This window comes from Pygocentrus nattereri, chromosome 13, assembly GCF_015220715.1.
Source record: "Pygocentrus nattereri isolate fPygNat1 chromosome 13, fPygNat1.pri, whole genome shotgun sequence".
NCBI lineage: Eukaryota > Metazoa > Chordata > Actinopteri > Characiformes > Serrasalmidae > Pygocentrus > Pygocentrus nattereri.
Window position 1 is genome coordinate 17,905,571 of NC_051223.1, and position 20,319 is coordinate 17,925,889.

Below are 20,319 nucleotides of genomic sequence, written 5' to 3' on the forward strand. Positions count from 1 at the left end.
GTCCAGCCACCCTGCGGAGGAAACTCATTTCGGCTGCTTGTATTCGCGATCTTATTCTTTCGGTCATTACCCAAAGCTCATGACCATAGGTGAGGGTGGGAACGTAGATCGACCGGTAAATCGAGAGCCTTGCCTTATGGCTCAGCTCTTTCTTTACCACAACAGACCGGTAAAGAGCCCGCATCACTGCTGACCCAGCACCAATCCGCCTGTCAATCTCCCGCTCCCTTGTACCATCACTCGTGAACAAGACCCCGAGATACTTGAACTCCTCCACTTGAGGCAAGAGCCTATCCCCGACCCAGAGAGGGCTCTCCACCCTTTTCCGCCTGAGAACCATGGTCTCGGATTTAGAGGTACTGATTCTCATCCCAGCCGCTTCACACTCGGCTGCAAACCGATCCAGCGAAAGCTGAAGTTCGCGGCCTGATGTCCCCAATAGGACCACATCATCTGCAAACAGCAGTGATGTGACCCTGAGGTCACCAAACCGGACACCCTCCATCCCTTGACTGCGCCTAGAAATTCTATCCATAAAAATTATGAATAGAATCGGTGACAAAGGGCAGCCCTGACGGAGTCCAACTCTCACTGGGAACGAGTCTGACTTACTGCCGGCTATGCGAACCAAACTCCAGCTTTGTTTGTACAGGGCCTGAATGGCTCGTAGCAAAGAGCCATGTACCCCGTACTCCCCAAGCACCTCCCACAGAATACCCCGGGGAACACAGTCGAATGCCTTCTCCAGATCCACAAAGCACATGTGGACTGGTTGGGCAAACTCCCATGAACCCTCCAGAATCCTGGAGAGGGTGAAGAGTTGGTCCAGTGTTCCACGACCAGGGCGGAACCCGCACTGTTCCTCCTGGATCCGAGGTTCGACTATAAGCCGGACTCTCTTCTCCAGTACCCCTGCATAGACCTTGCCAGGGAGGCTGAGGAGTGTGATTCCCCTGTAGTTGGAACACACCCTCCGGTCCCCTTTTTTAAAAAGAGGCACCACCACCCCAGTCTGCCAAGCCAGTGGCACCGTCCCCGATGTCCACGCAATGTTGAAAAGACGTGTCAGCCAAGACAGCCCCACAACATCCAGAGCCTTGAGGAACTCAGGGCGGATCTCATCCACCCCTGGAGCCTTGCCACCAAGGAGCTTCTTAACTACCTTAGCGACTTCGGCCTCAGTAATGGACAAGCCTATTCCCATGTCCCCAGACTCAGCCTCCTCACTGGAGAACGTGTCGGTGGGATTGAGAAGGTCCTCAAAGTATTCCTTCCACCGCCCAATGACGTCTTCAGTCGAAGTCAGCAGCACACCATCTCCACTATATACAGTGCTAGTGGCACACTGCTTTCCCCTTCTGAGTCGCCTGACGGTTTGCCAGAATCTTTTCGGAGCCGACTTAAAGTCACTTTCCAAGGCCTCACCAAACTCCTCCCATACACGGGTTTTTGCCTTGGCAACAACTGAAGCCGCAGATCGCTTGGCCTGTCGATACCTGCCAGCTGCCTCTGGTGTCCCACAGGCCAACCATGCCCGGTAGGACTCCTTCTTCAGCTTGACGGCATCTCTCACCTGGGGTGTCCACCACCGGGTTCGAGGATTACCGCCCCGACAGGCACCAACTACCTTACGGCCACAGCTACAGTCAGCCGCTTCAGCAATGGAGGAACGGAACATGGCCCATTCTGAGTCAATGTCCCCCACCTCCCCCGATATCTGGTCAAAGTTCTGACGGAGGTGTGAGTTGAAGATCAATCTGACAGGTTCTTCTGCTAGACGTTCCCAGCAAACCCTCACTATGCGTTTGGGCTTGCCTGGTCTGACCGGCATCTTCCCCCACCACCTGAACCAACTCACCACCAGGTGGTGATCAGTTGACAGCTCAGCTCCTCTCTTTACCCGAGTGTCCAAAACACATGGCCGCAAGTCCGATGACACGACTACAAAGTCAATCATTGAACTGCGGCCTAGGGTGTCCTGGTGCCATGTGCACTTATGGACATCCTTGTGTTCAAACATGGTGTTCGTGATGGACAAACTGTGGTTTGCACAGAAGTCCAAAAACTGAACACCACTCGGGTTCAGATCAGAGAGGCCATTCCTCCCAATCACACCCCTCCAGGTCTCACTGTCATTGCCCACGTGAGCGTTGAAGTCCCCCAGTAGGACAATAGAGTCTCCAGAAGGAGCACTTTCAAGCACCCTTCCCAAGGACTCTAAGAAGGCTGGGTACTCTGAACTGCTGTTCGGTGCATAAGCACAGACAACAGTCAGGACCCGTTCCCCAACCCGAAGGCGTAGGGAAGCTACCCTCTCGTCCACCGGAGAAAACCCCAACATACAGGCACCGAGTCGAGGGGCTATGAGAAAGCCCACACCTGCCCGCCGCCTCTCACCATGGGCAACTCCAGAAAAGAATAAAGTCCAGCCCCTCTCAAGGAGATTGGACCCAGAGCCCAAGCTGTGTGTTGAGGTGAGCCCGACTATATCTAGCCGGTATCTCTCAACCTCGCGCACCAACTCAGGCTCCTTCCCCGCCACTGAGGTAACGTTCCAAGTTCCAAAAGCCAGTTTCAGCAACCGAGGATCAGAACGCCAAGGCCCACGCCTTCGGACACTGCCCGATCCACAACGCACCGAACCCCTACTACTGCCCCTCCCATTGGTGGTGGGTCGATGGGAGGGGGGACTCATGTAACTCCTTCGGGCTGGGCCCGGCCGGGCACCATGAGTAAATGCCCGGCCACCAGACGCTCGCTGGCGAGCCCCTCCCCCAGGCCTGGCTCCAGGGTGGGGCCCCGGTAACCCTGTTCCGGGCAGGGTACACAAGTCCTGTTTTTCTGTCTTCATAGGGGTTATTATGGATCACACTTTGTCTGACCTGTCACCTAGGACCAGTTTGCCATGGGAGACCCTACCAGGAGCTTTTGCTCCAGACAACATAGCTCCTAAGATCATTCAAGCACGCAAACCCCTCCACCACGATAAGGTGGTGATCCAAGGAGAGGAGAAGGTAAACAATTCAGGGAAATCCTGGTTGGGTAGCAACCCTACATACTATACATGTGCAACAATTTGACACATTTGAATCATGCAGAGTCCTTTTTACCATTTATTCTGTCTAAATTGGAAGAAGAACTAGTTAAGAAATAAGATAAATACACCTCTGATCTTACAGAATGGCAGTTTATGATTTGTTATTTGTAGGGAGTGGGTGATTGTGTCATGCTGTTGACAAAATCCACTTTGTTTTTTTACTTTAATTAAGGGAAAGAGAAAAAAAAACTAATTATGATCAATTTTCAACCCATGTTGTGGTGATCGGTGCTGTTGTAGAATTTGCTGTTGTTTGTAGAATTTATACACTGAGCCCATAGCCTCCAGTCCATAATCCATATATGGAAACTACACTGCAAACTGCACATGGATAAGCACAGCAGAATAACTGCTGATAAGATGGGGCCCTCAGGAAGGAAGGCATTTATCATTTGGATGATGAGAATGTTGACGTCCTTCTGGATGTCTAGGTGCTGATGTTGGCACGTGAGAAAAGATCTACAATAACACAATTTCAAAGTCACAGTTGGTATTTGGAATGTATGGAGTAGCAATTATGGTCAGCTGAAAATAGTCCTACATCCTTAGGGATCAGTGAGCATTCAGACATTAGGACACTTTTCAGAGAAGCATCCCATCTGCTACTCAGGTCATGAATATACAATGAAGAAACTGAGGGGCTTTCATTGTCAGTAAGTAAGTAATATGTCAACAGGACCATTATTGGATACAATGCCGTGAATAATTGACAGAAGTCAATCCGCTTTTGTTTCCAGCCATTCAGAATTACAGTCGTACAGGTTTGTCCCCCAACAATGGATGCAAGTGAAGAAGAAATGAAAAAGTTTTATGCTGAAGCTTGGGCTGAAACTGACCAGACCTGCTGACAGGACATACTGCTGGTGATGGGAGACTGGAATGCCAAAGTCAGAAGTGAGAAGGAGGGAAATTGAGTCGGACAGCAAGGCCTTGGTGACAGGAGTGAAGCACTAATAAACATCTACGAGTACAATGAGTTTTTCATTACAACTGCATCCTTCAAGTAACAAAAGTGGCATCTGTTACCAGGACATTGCCAGACAGAGTTCACTGAAGCCAATAGACTTGATGGCACTTGGATAGCCAATCCAAAGACACAGCAACAAAAACAGCTTATTGTTCTAGGGCAGAAAGGGGGGTTGGGGAATGGTCTGGTATAAATGAATTACAACTACTTTTGGATGCCTAAAACTAAACAAACGCAATACAAGAGAAATGTAGAGTAACAGTCATTTGTTGGTCATTTGGTTGCTCGTTCGCTCATTCCACCCTTAACCCCTTGGAGCAGCTGTTTGCACAACACTAAGACAGTAAAGATGTGATAAATCTCAAAATCTCCCACCGTTTTCTTGTATGGATTAGTGACATGACATACATTTTTTGTATCCAAATCCATCATTTTTTAAATATTAAACAATTCAATAAATACTTGAAATACATCACATCATTCTACATTGCATCATTTATGTGAATACATTTTCATTGCATCAAAATAAAATTTATTTCAAGCAAGTGTAAAAATGTCAGGTGACCCAACCAGTTATACAGATTAAGGTCATTTAGTCATATAAGATTCTAAATGAAATTGAATCATTTAAAAATCATTTGACTTAGAAAAATGGAGAAGCTTTAAAAGTATTAAACCAATTGCAAAACTTTTGTTGGTCAGTTCTGATTTCCTCAAATGTCATGCAGCACAACCAAAAACAAAGCAGTTTGAGATTGCCTAAGCAATCTGGCTGTCCTGAAATGTCATGGGCTACCAATATAAACTTCTTCTTCTTCTTCTTTCGGCTGCTCCCTTTAGGGGTCGCCACAGGAGATCATCTGCCTCCATCTTGCCCTATCCATTGCCTCCTCTACTTTTACACCAACCATCTTCATGTCCACCTTCACTACATCCATAAACCTTCTCTGAGATCTACCTCTTCTCCTTCTACCCGGCAGCTCCATCTCCAACATTCTTTGCCCAATATATCCACTATTCCTCCTCAACACATGTCCAAACCATCTCAACCTGGCCTCTCTGGCTTTATCTCCAAACTGCTCCACCTTCACTGTCCCTCTGATGTGCTCATTTCTAATCTTGTCCATCCTTGTCACTCCCAATGAAAATCTCAGCATCTTCATCTCCGCCACCTCCAGCTCAGCCTCCTGTCTTTTAGACAGAGCCACAGTCTCCAAACCATACATCATAGCAGGACACACTACTGTCTTGTAAACCTTCCCTTTCACTCTTGCTGCTATCCTTCTGTCACACATCAGCCCTGACACCCGTCTCCACCCACTCCATCCTGCCTGCACCCTCTTTTTCACCTCTTTTCGACACTGTCCATTTCTCTGGATGGTTGACCCAAGATATTTGAAGTCATCCACATTTACGACCTCTACTTCTTGCATCTTCACCTTTCCACCTGCCTCCCTCTCATTCACACACATGTATTCTGTCTTGTCTGTACTGATCTTCATTCCTCTCCTCTCCAGTGCAAACCTCCACCTCTCCAGATTCTCTTCCACCTGCTCTCTACTCTCACCACAGATTACAATGTCATCTGCAAACAAGAAGGGGCTCAAAGCTGATCCCTGATGTAACCCTACCTTCACCTTGAAACCATTTGTCACTCCAACTGCAAACCTCACTACTGTCTCACTATCCTCATACATGTCCTGCACCACCCTAACATACTTTTCAGCTACACCTGACTTCCTCATACAGTACCACAGTTCCTCTCTTGGCACCCTATCATATGCCTTCTCTAGATCCACAAAGACACAATGTAGCTCCTTCTGACTTTCTCTGTACTTCTCTACCAACACTCTCAACGCAAGAATTGCATCTGTGGTACTCTTTCTGGGCATGAAACCAAACTGCTGCTCACTGATCTGAACCTCTCGCCTTAGCCTTGCTTCAACAACTCTTTCCCATACCTTCATGGTGTGGCTCATCAACTTTATACCTCTGTAGTTACTGCAGCTCTGCACATCACCCTTGTTCTTAAAAATGGGGACCAGTACACTGCTTCTCCACTCATCAGGCGTCCTCTCACTCTCCAGGATTTTGTTAAACAACCTGGTTAAAAAGTCCACTGCCTTCTCTCCTAAACATCTCCATACCTCCACAGGTATGTCATCTGGACCAACTGCCTTTCCATTCTTCATCCTTTTTAAAGCTGCCCTCACTTCCACCTTACTAATTCTCTGCACTTCGTGATCCACTATCTCTCCCCCCGTTGTCCTCCTCTCTTTTTCGTTTTCCTCATTCATTAGTTCTTCAAAGTACTCCTTCCATCTACTCAACACTCTCTGTTCACTCACTAGTACATTTCCCTCTCTATCCTTTATCAGCCTAACCTGCTGTACATCCTTTCCAGCTCTATCTCTCTGTTTAGCCAAACGATACAAGTCCTTTACTCCTTCTTTACTGTCCAGCCTCTCATACAGCTCATCATAGGCCTGAGTCTTTGCCTTTGCCACCATTCTTTTTGCTATGCGACTAGCCTCACAGTACTCCTGCCTACTTCCTTCATCTCTCTGGTTATCCCACTTTTTCTTAGTTGCCTTCTTCTTCTGAATACTCTCCTGGACTTCCTCATTCCACCACCAACTTTCCTTGTCTTCTTTCCTCTGACCAGACGAAACACCCAACACATTCTTGCCAGTTTCTCTCACCACCTTAGTTGTAGTTTCCCAGTCCTCAGGTAGCTCCTCACTGCCCCAAGGGCCTGTTGCAATTTTTCCCTGAACTGCCTGCAACCATCCTTCTCCTTCAGCTTCCACCATCTAATCTTTGGCTCTGTCTTCACTCTCTTCCTCTTCTTTGTTTCTAATCTCATTCTTTAGACAACCACCCTATGCTGCCTTTCTACACTTTCCCCTGGCACCACTTTACAATCTCCAATCTCCTTTAGGTGGCATCTCCTGCTAAGGATATAATCCACCTGTGTGCACCTCCCTCCACTCTTGTATGTCACCCTGTGTTCTTCCCTCTTCTGAAAATACGTGTTCACCACAGCCATTTCCATTCTCTTTGCAAAACCTACAACCATCTGACCTTCCGCATTTCTGTCTTTCACACCATTCATCCCCTCTGTTCCCTTCACCAACATGTCCATTGAAGTCTGCACCAATCACTAATCTCTCCTCTCTAGGGACACCATCTACCACTTCATCCATCTTACTCCAATTCTTCTAATTCCTCTAATTCCTCTTTCTCCTCTAACTGACAACCAACCTGTGGTGCATATGGACCGACCACATTCAAAATTATGCCATCAACCTCCAACTTCAGGCTTATGATCCTGTCTGACACTCTCTTTACATCCAGAACACTTTTTACAAGCTGTTCCTTTAGGATTATCCCTACTCAATTTCTCTTCCTCTCTACACCATGATAGAACAGTTTGAATCCACCTCCAATGTTCCTGGCCTTGCATCCTTTCCATCTGGTCTCCTGAACACACAGAATATCTACCTTCCGTCTCTCCATCATGTCGGCAAGCTCTCTGCCTGAGTCATTGTCCCTATGTTCAGAGTCCCTATTCTAACCTCCACACTCCTGCCTTTCCTTCTCTCTTGCTGCCTTCTAACCCGTCTTTCTCCTCTCCTCTTTGATGGTCTTCGACCTACAGTAGTCCAATTTCCACCGACACTCTGCTGGTCAACAGCACCGGAGGCGGTAGTTGTTAACCCGGGCCTTGACCGATCCGGTATGGCAATCATATTTGTGATCCGCATGATAGTTTTGGCACAAGTTTTACGCAAGATGTCCTTCCTGACGCAACCCTCACCATTTATCCGGGCTTGGCACCAGAAGTACACCCCTAACACACCATAAACATCTTAAAAGTGTGTCATTCAACTTTACATTAAATTACATCTCATTACAAACTAAAGAATCTTCCTCCTGCAGCTATTGCTGCCATTTTCAAGGGTTGTGGCCTCTAAGGATACACCAGCTGGGTGAGTGCATTTCTTATTTGAAGGATCCTTCAAAACAAACAACCTTCAGTGAGGTAACAGCTGAGAAATCCAGTCTCACTCGACTGCATACTTGGCTAATGAAGAACACAGGTGACCTTTATGGTACAGTGCCAGGGTCAGTAATAACCATTTTTCATCATGATTAGGATGGTTCCATTTACCCAGTTAGCTAGTGACCCCTGGAAAACTGTGAAAATGTTTTAGTACAAACCCAGTTCCAGAAAAGTTGGGACAGCATGTAAAAATGCCAGTGAAAACAGAGAGCGGGGGTGGGTCAAATCTGTATTAAACCCTGTATTAATATGAAGCAGCACAAAACACGATTTGATGTGAAACCTTACAAACAATGTTGTTTTAAACACTCAATGTAAGTATACAACCTGTCCAGGGTGTTTCCTGCCTTCCTCCCTATGACTGCTGGGGTAGATTCCAGCTCCTCCCGTGACCCCGAAGGATAAGCGGCTTAGAAAAAGTGTGTGTGTGTGTGCATGTGTGTTTGTTTGTGTGAATATACAATGCAACATGTCTGCAACATGTTCTAAAAAAAGTTGGAACAGGTGCATGTTTACCAGTGTGTTTGTTGTTGTGTTTTGAACTTAATAACGTGACAGTTATTAGGCAGGCAGGCCAGTCTAGCACCTTGAGCAACAATTAAGTTGAACTGGGTGTCTTATTGCTCAATAGTTTTACACAGGTTGACACAAGACCCATTAACCTGTGTTACATTATAACTTAAAAGGAATATGCCAGGACAACACGGCACACAGTACTACATGTTCTGCTATGCTGGGTGTGGCTGCACGTCAGATAACCTGTTCCTTCAAATCAGTTCACCAACAGAGAGCGCCTCTTAAAAAGTGCCAAAAGTCAGAAGCAAAATATAGATAAACGTAGCAGTAAAATCAGTAAATAGAAAGAAAAAATTAAAGCAAAACCTGAGAGCAGCAGGATGGCACATTTTTTTTGGAAAAAAAGGATTTAACTCATTATTGTGGCTTGTGGATTTTCTAATACTATTTAAAACTTTTAGCACAAAATACACAGTTATTCATCCGTTATGCATACAGTTTATCATACAACGCTCATGCAGTCTGGGTTTGCATTGCCTTGACAGTCAGTCAGAGATCCATTAGCGCGTATACACAACTTCTCTGATCTTCACCTCTCTTCCATTCCTTTTTTGATGGACACAGCATCAAAATGACAAAATAAATCAATATACTTGAGAATTGAGTTGTTTGCAGATCCTTTTTTTAATCCTGACATTGGTGACAGCCCCTTGTTAGAGTGCTTGAAAAAGCACTCTGTTGTTATCTCTCATACTTTCATACATTCTTCTTCCACACTTTTTTTCTGCGATTAATACAGCCCAAACCACTTAAGGTACAGACTCCGTTCATACTGTGTTTCTTAAACTTTCACCTAGAAACTTCAGGTTAATATGGTAGAGAAACTTGTTCTTTCTGAAATCTCAAAATATTTAATCATTTTATCAATTAGCTTTAGAGTTATGAGCATTTGTTTGGCACCAGGCACAGAAAACTGCACCATTCACTCCCATGTAAATTTCTCAAAATCAGAATCTGCTTATTTCAAGATTTTCTCTGTGTTTAACTCATCATTCTTCTCAATACACACAACATTACACCAAAATAATCCTCAAGGGATCTTATCTCACACCTATCCAGTTAAGCGATGGAGTAAATATTTCCCAATTTATGACTGTTTGTTCAGAGCAATTGTTCTGTGCAAATCGGACTCAAACAAGGCTTCTCCAATAACAGCAGCATAATAACAGAGAGATTATGTTCTCCTCCCCCCTCAAACACATACATCTCTCCCTCTCACACACACACACACACACACACACACACGCACACACACACACACACACACACACACACACACACACACACACACACACATACCTAAGGAGGTGTCACCTACACAGAAAGACACACAAAGACACACATACACTTGCAGCTCTTTTCAAGCACTCTTGCAGTTCCTTCAGGAAATTGCGTCATACTGATGGTGATCAATTCGAAATTAATATCTAATTATGTTACTTTTGCCACCTTTGTACTTATTTACATGAGAAAAGCTGTGAGAGCTTTATCTTACTTGAGCATTTGTCTCAAGCTTTGGGTTTAAAACTGAGGTCAAGTGTGAAATGATGTATCTCTTACAGCCAGTCAGCATTTGAACCCATCTGGCATCTTTTTAACCTCTTCAGAGGCTTCAGAGAGATTTAGCATCGTATAGCACACTCTCAGAAAAAAGGCACTAAACTGTCCAGTGTAGCAGTACCACTCTTGTCACTGGGTTGGCGTCCTCAATGGTACATCTCAGTACTTTTACAGTGTTTTTACATATAGTTCATTTTAAAAGAACCAGACCGAGTTCTGTTAAAGTGAACCTGGAAGGGAACCAACTGCAAATAGCCTCAGTTCTTTTTGTGTTCACAGTGTAAGTGAACTCTAAACAGGACTCAGTTTTCTTTCTGGTCCATTTAGATCTCAGGGGTCATTTTTCCAATTTTGCGTGATGCACTTTGGCCAATCATTCCAGCACGCACAATATGAGAGCAGCAGGCAGGTCTGGTGGTTCTTCTCGTCACCTGATAGGTCGGATTTATCAGAGAACGTCGTCCATTTGGTGAGCGCTGTGTAACGTTAGTGCTGTGAAAGGGGTCCGAGCTCTAATGGAGCTGTGGGCTGAACAAGAAGTGGTCTGAGATCTGAAAGGACCAGAAAGAAAACTGAGTCCTCCTTAGAGTTCACTTACACTGTGGACACAAAAAGAACTGAGGCCATTTGCAGTTGGTTCCCTTCCAGGTTCACTTTAACAGAACGCGGTCTGGTTCTTTTAAAACGAACTATATGTGAAAACACTGTCAGTTGGGTTTGTTTTTGGGGTCGTTTAGGGGGGTCTGAGCTCACTTGGTGTGTTTACATATGCAAAAGAAACCCTGACTCAGTGGTCTGAGTGGTCTCAGAGTCCACTTCAGACAGCCCAAGTGTGAAAACGCCTTTAGTCAGGGAACATAACTGTGCCAAGATCCATTGAAGTTATATTTTTATACTTTTATTTGAATATTTATTCACTCTATATATTTACTTATGTTGTTCTCTTTTAAAACTTTTAGATTAAATATTTGAGGGTACACATGTATTATTGGTAATATGAATACTGGTAATAAGAAATGAACCTGCGCAGTACCTTCTGTATTTCTAGTGCTGTAGTCTAAGGCTGAGGGTCTGTGACATTTCATATATCGCTCACTATCCATTTCCATGAAAGATTCAACTGCTTCTGAAATCAGTCAAATATTTTAGGACTTTATGTGGAATAATAAGTCACACAAGCTTAAAAGACTGACTTGTAAGAGTAGAGCAGAAGGTGGTTTAGATTTTATTGACATTATAAATGCCCTTAGAATTAACTTCATACTAATAATGTTTGCTATCCGGTGTCGACCATAGGAGGATGGGTTCCCCTTCTGAGTCTTGGTTCCTCTCAAGGTTTCTTCCTCTTTTAGGGAGTTTTTCCTTGCCACCGTCGCCGCTGGCTTGCTCATGGGGGCTCGGACCCGGATTTTCTTTCTTCTTTTCTCTTCTCTCTGTAATACTGATTGTTCTGTAAAGCTGCTTTGTGACAACACCTGTTGTAAAAAGCGCTATATAAATAAATTTTGCTTGCTTGCTTGCTTGCTAATTGGCCAAAATACAGTGTTTTTTTTATCCCCAATCATATTTTTTAACAAGAGTGGAGGCTTATCTTTAATTTTGAAATGGAATTATTTGTCGTATAAGCTCCCAGTTTCTCTTTCCAAGTTTTTTTCAAGCTCTCCATGTCTAGAAACTATGCTTTTTCCCTTTTATGGAATAACTCTGAAATAACTATTAGGAATGCAATTTTGTTCTCTTCCAAATGCTTTAAAAGAAATATGAACAATATTCTTTCTATATATCTGGAAATGTGCTTTCATATGAGCAACTTATGGCTACACATGACTTTCCTGTAAGAATATAACTGCTTGATTAGAGCTCCTCCTGATGGCCTCACTAACCTAAGTCTTTTATGTTTTGATAAGAGTGAAATGATGAAATCGTCACTGCTTTTGGGTGGTATTAATATAACAGCCAAACCAGAGTCAGAACCATCCCACCTCAAAGATCTCCATCACAGGCCTCCATCACTTCACCTCAGCTTCAGAACAGCCTGGCAACAAGAAACAGACTGAATAGCATGAATAGCAATCAGGATAACAGACTCCAGTATTGTCAGGAGAAGTTCTTGTTATTTTAGTTTTTACTTCTTTTGTTTTTGTCTTTGGGTATGAAAACCTGCGGGCAGCTCATCAGACCAGTTGATAATGATCACAGCCAATTAATGAATTTGTAAATGTGGATTTGTTGTAACACGACAGCTTGATGCTGACGCTCGCAGGTAAGAAGTGAATGAGAGGATTTACTGGTGAAAACAAAATCCACAATCGTAGTCAGGTCACAGGCAATGGTCAAATCCAGAAAGGGCAAAATACACAAAAACACAAACATGACCAGGCAAACAGTCCAAAAGGGATCAGGCAAAAGTCAGATCAAAATCAGACTCAAAATCAAGCTTTATTGGAGAGAATAAACTAAAAATAAATATAAAATATAACAAGATAAAATAAAATAAAACATGCATTCCTACCATCGCTCACTCACACACACACACACACACACACACACACACACACACACACACACACACACACACACACACACACACACACACAGAGTCATACCTGTAAACCTTACAATGTGCAAAGAATGGGTCTAAAGTTAAAGTTTTGAGTGCAGCAGCAGTTAAAGGGCGTATAGTGGCAGAGAAAGGGATCAATGAGGTGACAGTCAGATAAGTGGGGTAATATGGTAGGTAAGTAAGATAAACACTAGTTTGAGACGGCAGTTCCAGAGGATGGAGTTGAACTTGATACTATACACCAGTATTTTCAACAAACAAGCCAAAACAGGTCAGAACAGGAATCTACAGTCAGAAATAACACTCAGTAGCTCTGTGGAATGAAGCCATACCTCGCAATGAGACTGTCTTTATGCCTGGGCTTTAAACTAAACTAGTCCGAGAAGAACAGATGATACAGATCAGTACTCTGGGGAGAGTGAAGCTGGAGTCATGTGATCATCCAGGAGATTCTGGGAGACTGAGGCCAATAAGAGGTCAGAGCCAAAGGGAGTTGTGACATTTGTTTACATATTTTTATAAGTAAAAAATAATATAAACAGAATAATTTCTTACGATCACATTTTTAATACACAATACATTGAATTACTGAACAATACCACACCATTTACATTACATTTACATTTATAGCATTTAGCAGACGCTCTTATCCAGAGTGACTAGATTCTCTAGTTAGTTATTGGCTGTGATCTGCCATTGTTTGACTACTTTTCTGGAAGACACCACTGTGTTACTATATCAGTAACATGCTAAACACAGTAGACTAGCTGCTCCTTAGTTGACGAGTTTACCAAGTAGTTTTCACTATGCTCCCTCTGTCGGAATCTGCACTATAGCACCAAATTCACATTTCTTCATGTGTCTCAGCACTACCTATTACTAGAATGAGGAAATCATCATCACAGCATTTTCCTTATTAGGATTTAATGAGGGAGATTGACAGGCGGACTGGTGCTGGGTCAGCAGTGATGCGGGCTCTTTACCGGTCTGTTGTGGTAAAGAAAGAGCTGAGCAATAAGGCAAGGCTCTCGATTTACCAGTCGATCTACGTTCCCACCCTCACCTATGGTCATGAGCTTTGGGTAATGACCGAAAGAACGAGATCGCGAATACAAGCGGCCGAAATGAGTTTCCTCCTCAGGGTGTCTGGACTCTCCCTTAGAGATAGGGTGAGAAGTTCGGACATACGGGAGGGACTCGGAGTAGAGCCACTGCTTCTTCACGTCGAGAGGAGCCAGTGGTGGTTTGGGCATCTGGTTAGGGCATCTTGGGAGGTGTCACAGGCAAGTCCACCCAGGAGGAGACCCCGGGGAAGACCCAGGACACGCTGGCGTGACTATATTGCCCAGCTGGACTGGGAGCGCCTCGGAATCCCCCCCGGGGAGCTAGTGGAAGTGGCTGGGGAAAGGGAGGTCTGGGCCTCATTGCTTAGGATGCTGCCTCCGCAACTCAAACCCCGGAGAAGTGTAAGATAATGGATGGATGGATGGATGGATGGATGGATGGATGGATGGATGGATGGACGGATGGATGGATGGATTTAGTGAGGTATAATTAACACACATTGAACAAATAGCTTGTTATCTATCCAACCTTTGTTTGTTTACAGAAACCTTGCACCCAAACTTGCATACTAAAACCCAATCTCATTCTAAAAGCCCATTTCTGTATGCTGGGCATCTAGTAGAGGTGACAAAGTTCAATACAACCTCAACCTGTGACCACCCACCAGTTGGTTCAGTTGGTGCCTGTCTTACAGGCATCATACAAACCTGGTGTCCAACATTTTTGTCATACATGTTCTATAGAATAAACAACAAATACCCTAAGAGTCAAATAAGACTATTTTAATCTCTAAACCAATGCCAAGGTGTACCTGAAACGGGTTTAACATAAATCTAGTGTATTAATAGAACATTGCACTTGCACACTATCAAAAAAGTGCACAAAATTCCTTGAGCGGTTATAACATCATAATGGCACAACCGTTATACGGATATAGTGATTTCCATTAATCCCAAGCAAATTTGAACTTCACATCTTTCATTTTGTCTTTGTACACAGCATCGAATCTCTCTGTTTGGGCCTCCGTGAAAAGGTTCTTCCAGTCTCCAACAACTCCTGACAAACAACACAAGGCATGGAAGTGGTTAAAGGTTTGTTCCAGAAGCTCAACAGCTGCAGGAATCCAGAGAAGAAAACTATTTACTCTATTCCACATGGAGGTTTACCTTTCCTGAGAAACTCTGATTTCTTCTGGTCCATGAACTCTTCCGGGACCAGAGAGTAGTTGGACATCTTGTTCTGCCTCATGTTTTTGAACAGGCAGTTTTCGGCTATTTTCTCAATCATTTCTGGACTCAGAGATTTTCCAAGAAACTGGCCAATTCTCGAGACAGATCCTTTCAAATCCTGTAGTTTATACAGTTATGATGACATAAACAGTCTCTGAGATGTTACTTCATGCTTTAGAGGACCAAGTATGTGCACATGTAATACATCACACTGTTAGGAAAATAACTGTTGGTAATACAGTATAAAACTGCATTAATAGATACATACATACACATATATGCAATATGAACTCACTTGTATCAGTTCAAAAAATAAACCAGGGTTAACTTTCCTTTGGCCTGTCTCTTCCCCAGTGACTAACATGTATTAATAAAATCAGACTCTGCTGAGGGTGCAAGGGTGTCTGCCCTTTGTACATACTTACAGGCTGTTAATAACTATTGTTAATAACTATAGTTAATAACTATCACCTTATTGGTGAGGATACCACGTCGGGGTCGCCGACAACTCCATCTCTGGACATGCAGGTTACGACATATGTTAGAATGTGGTCGAGCCCTTCCTTGGCTGCCTGCGAGCACGTGGGAAGGGCTCTCTGTCTGTTTGGGTATAAAAGAGGGGACTTCCCCTTCTTCTGTGTGCTTTGTGCTGAATAAACTTTGTCTCTATACGAGAGTGTTTGTTCATCATTGCACCGGGCATGCTCTAAACTTGGGTCTTAGAGGGATCTGCCGAGCTGGTTTATCGCTTCATTCTCTGGTTTCTGAGGGAGAACACTGTCCAAGGAGACCCTTCCTAACAGAGATGTTACTTCAATCTTTCAGGAATGTAAAGGGCACTGGAAAACTTAAGTGAAAACACTGGTACTTTTTCAATGGCTTTTTCAGTCAAAAGAGGAAGTATGGAGCCAAAAATTTACCTGTATGCTCATATACTGTACATATGTTTTGATAAGTGTTAAGTATTCAGTTTTAATAATACTCAAGTGTATCTTCCAAAGTAATACATATGTACAGAAACAAAAGTACGTTTTCTCTAGTAGTTTGCCAACTTTAGAGGGTCGACAGGCAGGTGTCAAGCTGCTGTTATAAAGAAGCATCTGGAACTGTATTAGTAATACATATATACACATGAACTCACCTGTATCAGTTCCTCATAGGCAACATAGAAAATGTGCTCTTGATCTTTAGCATTCAGCCATCCCTTCACATGATCAAACCATGAGCCAAACATTACTGCGAACATTGAAATGTTAATATTAGCATTGGCATATAATAAGAGCATTGATTATAATGTGACCTGGGTAAATTTAACGTGTGAGGAGAGTGTGACATGAAGTCTTACTTTTGCCGTTTAGAAACTTTTCCATGAACTCATCAGCACTGTCTGGATTCACCAAGTAGGAAGCCATTCCATAGTAGTGGAAGGAAGATGTGAACACATCCTTGGGGTTTCGCATTACGTAAATGACCTGGAAAATAATTTAAGGTGGTATCACTGGTTGCTTCCCATTTTAACTGTAGGTCTATGCTGGCTAAAATAAATATCCAGCATCATAATCCAAAAATTCAGTCCAGTCAGTTGAGGTAGTCAGCAGACCTGTCTGTTAGGGAAGGTCTCTGAGCTAGGATGATGGTGGTGGGAGAGGGAGATGAAACATGATACAGTGGTCCATATTATTTTTCCCCACCTGCTGGTGCACAGTTGTCAAGGTTGGCTCCTCCCACTACTGCATGTGCCCCTTTGTTTTGATCTTCCATGTGCATTTGTTTTGGTTTTCTAGTCCTGCCCCTCGTTTCATGACTCCACCCCTGATTGCCTCCATCTGTGTTTGCACCTGTCCTTCGTTACCCTTATGTATTTAAGCCCTGTGTTTGCCCCTTGTCTTGACTGGTCTTTGTTTGATGTGTGTTGGTTGTACTGGTCTATGTATAGTTGTTTGTTCTGTTTTATTCTGGTTATCCCCCAATCTATCCGTGTTGGATCTATGACCCTGGACCGTCTTGACTATGACCCTGGATTTGCCCATAATAAATCTCACTTGTCTCCGCACATGTGTCCGCTTTCTCGCTCCACATTACAACAGTGATGTAATCAAAAAGGAAATCGCTGACAGTATGATCTGGTGAATAAAATTAAAACTGGGAAGGTAACATTAAAGCTGTAGGCACAATTCATAAATAGACTTCATTGTATAAGGCTTAACACTCTTTAAAAATAGAATTTTTCCTTCAGCTTTTTTTGCTAAGGCATTAATAAAAAGAATTAAGTACTTTAAGTACTTTTATGTTACCAATATAGATATTTATGAAATGCATTTTGAGGTTTTCAAATAAAAAAAAGAAAAAAACTATTTTTTTCTATATTTCTTGCATATATTACTTCAAAGCCTTTGGAATCTTTTCCTCTTCTAAACAAAAATAGTGCATTTTTTCTTATATTAGTAATTTTAACTAATGACTCTCATTACCAAATTGACATTTCTCATAAAACAACCTACTAAATTAAATGGTTTAAGAATGCTTTCACCAAAAATGGCTGAATAGTAGGGTTGAATTCTGGGTAACAGGTGGGACACAGAGATATTCCCTATTAAGCAGTTATTAATACAGCAAAAAAGTATGAATTATTCAACAGAGCAGATGGGAAATCTGATAGCCATATAGTAATTATATATATATATATATATATATATATATATATATATATATATATATATATATATAATTATACTAACAATTATTTTGGTAACATGGCTGAGAGGTCAAGCTTTACTTATTCAGCCAAATCGTTTTTATGTATAAACAGAATGTGTAATGTTTGGGAGCGATGATTAGGCGGACGCATACGCGGAGATAAACGAGATTTATTATGGGCAAATCCATATTCAGAGATAAGACAGTCCAGGGTCAAGGAGCCAACATGGGAGTATCTATGGACATACATAACTAAAATAAACAGAGACAGGAAACACCACGGAAGCCGGAAGAAACAAAAGACCACATGAGAATACAAAGACCAAACAACACAACGCAAACAATACAAAGTCCAGCAAACAGCTAGAGAAAAACACAGGGCTTAAATACAGAGATAGCCAGGGTGTTAATAAGACACAGGTGATGAACACAGGTGGATACAATCAAGGGCAGGGTCTGGAAACAAGGGGGGCAGGACTAGGAAGAAAAACAAAGAAACACATGGACAAGTAAACAAAAGCACATGGACAACTGGGAGGGGCCAATAGTGACAGAATGAGACTTCTTACTTGTTTTAGGTCATTCTGCAGAAAACATATAATAAATGGAAGGTTTTTGTTAAGAGGGTTTTGCATATTTATTTTAACACACTTAACAACAAAAGGACTTTCGCTGTGAAATTAATAGGGAAAATAATTCTTTTAACATTAAATTGTTGAAATGATGGTGCTACTGTAGGGTTTTAATGAATTTATTTCATAGAGAAGTTCAATGTGAGTGAAGTGGAACAGCCCAAAATCGCCATTTTAAAGGTGGATCCGGCCATTTTATGTGTTTTATGTGATCATTTAAATGCTGATTTTAATACATCCATTTTAAATTAAAGTACAGATCTCTTCACTTTTAACTTACGCAGAAATAATAATAAAAAACAGTGATTTTATTGCTTTTAAAAAGATCCGGGGGACATAACACTTTTCACACTTTAACACTTTTAATAACAGCTAAGCTTTCAAGGTCAAACAGAGTGTGGGAGAGACTATATGCTCAGAGTGAGGGGTGTCTGCAGTCAACTGACCACTCAACAATAAAATCACCTTGGGCTTCACTTTGGAATACGACTCGTTCATCATATAACGGTGAAAGTGGGTGGCAAAGGCTCGAGGCGAGGGTCTTTGCTCCAGATTCAGCAAAACTGCTCGATGCTCTTCCAGCCAGGGTACCCTGTCCCAGTTTGGTACAGTTCGAACCAAGGCGAGGTCTCCGGCACTGAAGATCAGCGGTACAATCTCCTGCAGCCATGTCGTACCTGCAGCAGCCAAAACAGCCTGCTAATTCGCCCAATATAAACATGTGGTTCAGTTGGAGTACATTTATTTTTAGAGAAGAGGTTTAATGAGTGGTTTTCTTTCTTTCTCAGCTGCAAAAAGGGATAAACCTGGCGTGCTGCTAGTGCGCTGAACGAAACGCCTCAGGCAACATTCCTGCAGAAACGTATGAAACAGCCACGGCGCTATTAACATGATCTGACCCACAGACTCAGCGTCAGTCCTGCTCCACCAGGACTCTTCGTTTGGCGACAAACTTATATTATCTGACCAAAAACAGCTCCACCGTCCACTTCACAGTATGACATGTTTTTTTTGTTCTCTGTTTTTACAACAGTCTCTTAATCATAACGTACTTGACTGTGAAATGTCTGGTGGCACTGTGTTCTTACCGGACTTCGGGTAGGTCACGATCAGCACGTCGTCCCGCCGGAAAGTGAAGTCCTCATAGTATTTCAGGCTCTCAGGAGGGTGAAGGCGTTTAGGGACATAAACCCCTTTATATTCATCATATAACTCCGCTTCTGTCATTTTCCTACAGCTCACTCGGAGCACAAGAAGGTTAACAATACACGAGCTGTTTGGTGAAGACCCTACAATCGCCCTTTTATGTCCTTTTCTCTCTCTTGTTCCCCTTCCCTCTCAATCCTCAGTGCTGCTCTCTCTCTCTCTCTCTCTCTCTCTCTCTCTCTCTCTCTCTCTCTCTTTCTCTCTCTTTCTCTACGGGTGGGCAATAAGTAGTAAAACAGATTGTCGTTGTCTAAAGAAAAGCAAGTATCTCTAAAATGGCAACTTTATAGCACAAGGCAATGTTTAAATGTAAGTTAATGTAAAATTATTCACAGTCATTTTGGAGTACTGCTATAAATCCACTCATTAAATTTAAGCACAACGTGAACAGCTGCTGTGTTCAAATGATGTAGGGGAAAAAGATACTTATATTATTCTACAATTTCATTTGACCCTGACAACTATTTAGAAGCTTTGGAACACATCTGTGTTTGTGTTTCTGTAAATGGGTTGAAATGACTCTGAGCTAGATAGATGTGTGTAGAGAGAAGAACAGCTGGAATGAAATAAGTTGGCATCAGTGCCGTGTGTCTGTCTTTTTGAGTAGAGCAGCTAACACATTAAAGTTGGCAACGCTGTCGTGTTCCTTTTTTCATTTTGG

General features: G+C 42.9%; 1 protein-coding gene across 1 annotated transcript; it reads right to left on the reverse strand.

The window, feature by feature from the left end:
* Positions 1-14,252: 14,252 nt before the first annotated feature.
* On the reverse strand, positions 14,253-19,818 carry LOC108443187 (sulfotransferase 2B1-like). Its single transcript, XM_017723669.2, has 6 exons — positions 19,541-19,818; positions 18,918-19,129; positions 16,469-16,595; positions 16,265-16,359; positions 15,061-15,241; positions 14,253-14,950 (listed from the first exon to the last, which is right to left on the reverse strand). The coding sequence occupies exons 1-6, from the start codon at positions 19,677-19,679 to the stop codon at positions 14,841-14,843; spliced, it is 864 nt and encodes a 287-aa protein (XP_017579158.1). The 5' UTR covers positions 19,680-19,818; the 3' UTR covers positions 14,253-14,840.
* Positions 19,819-20,319: the final 501 nt, after the last annotated feature.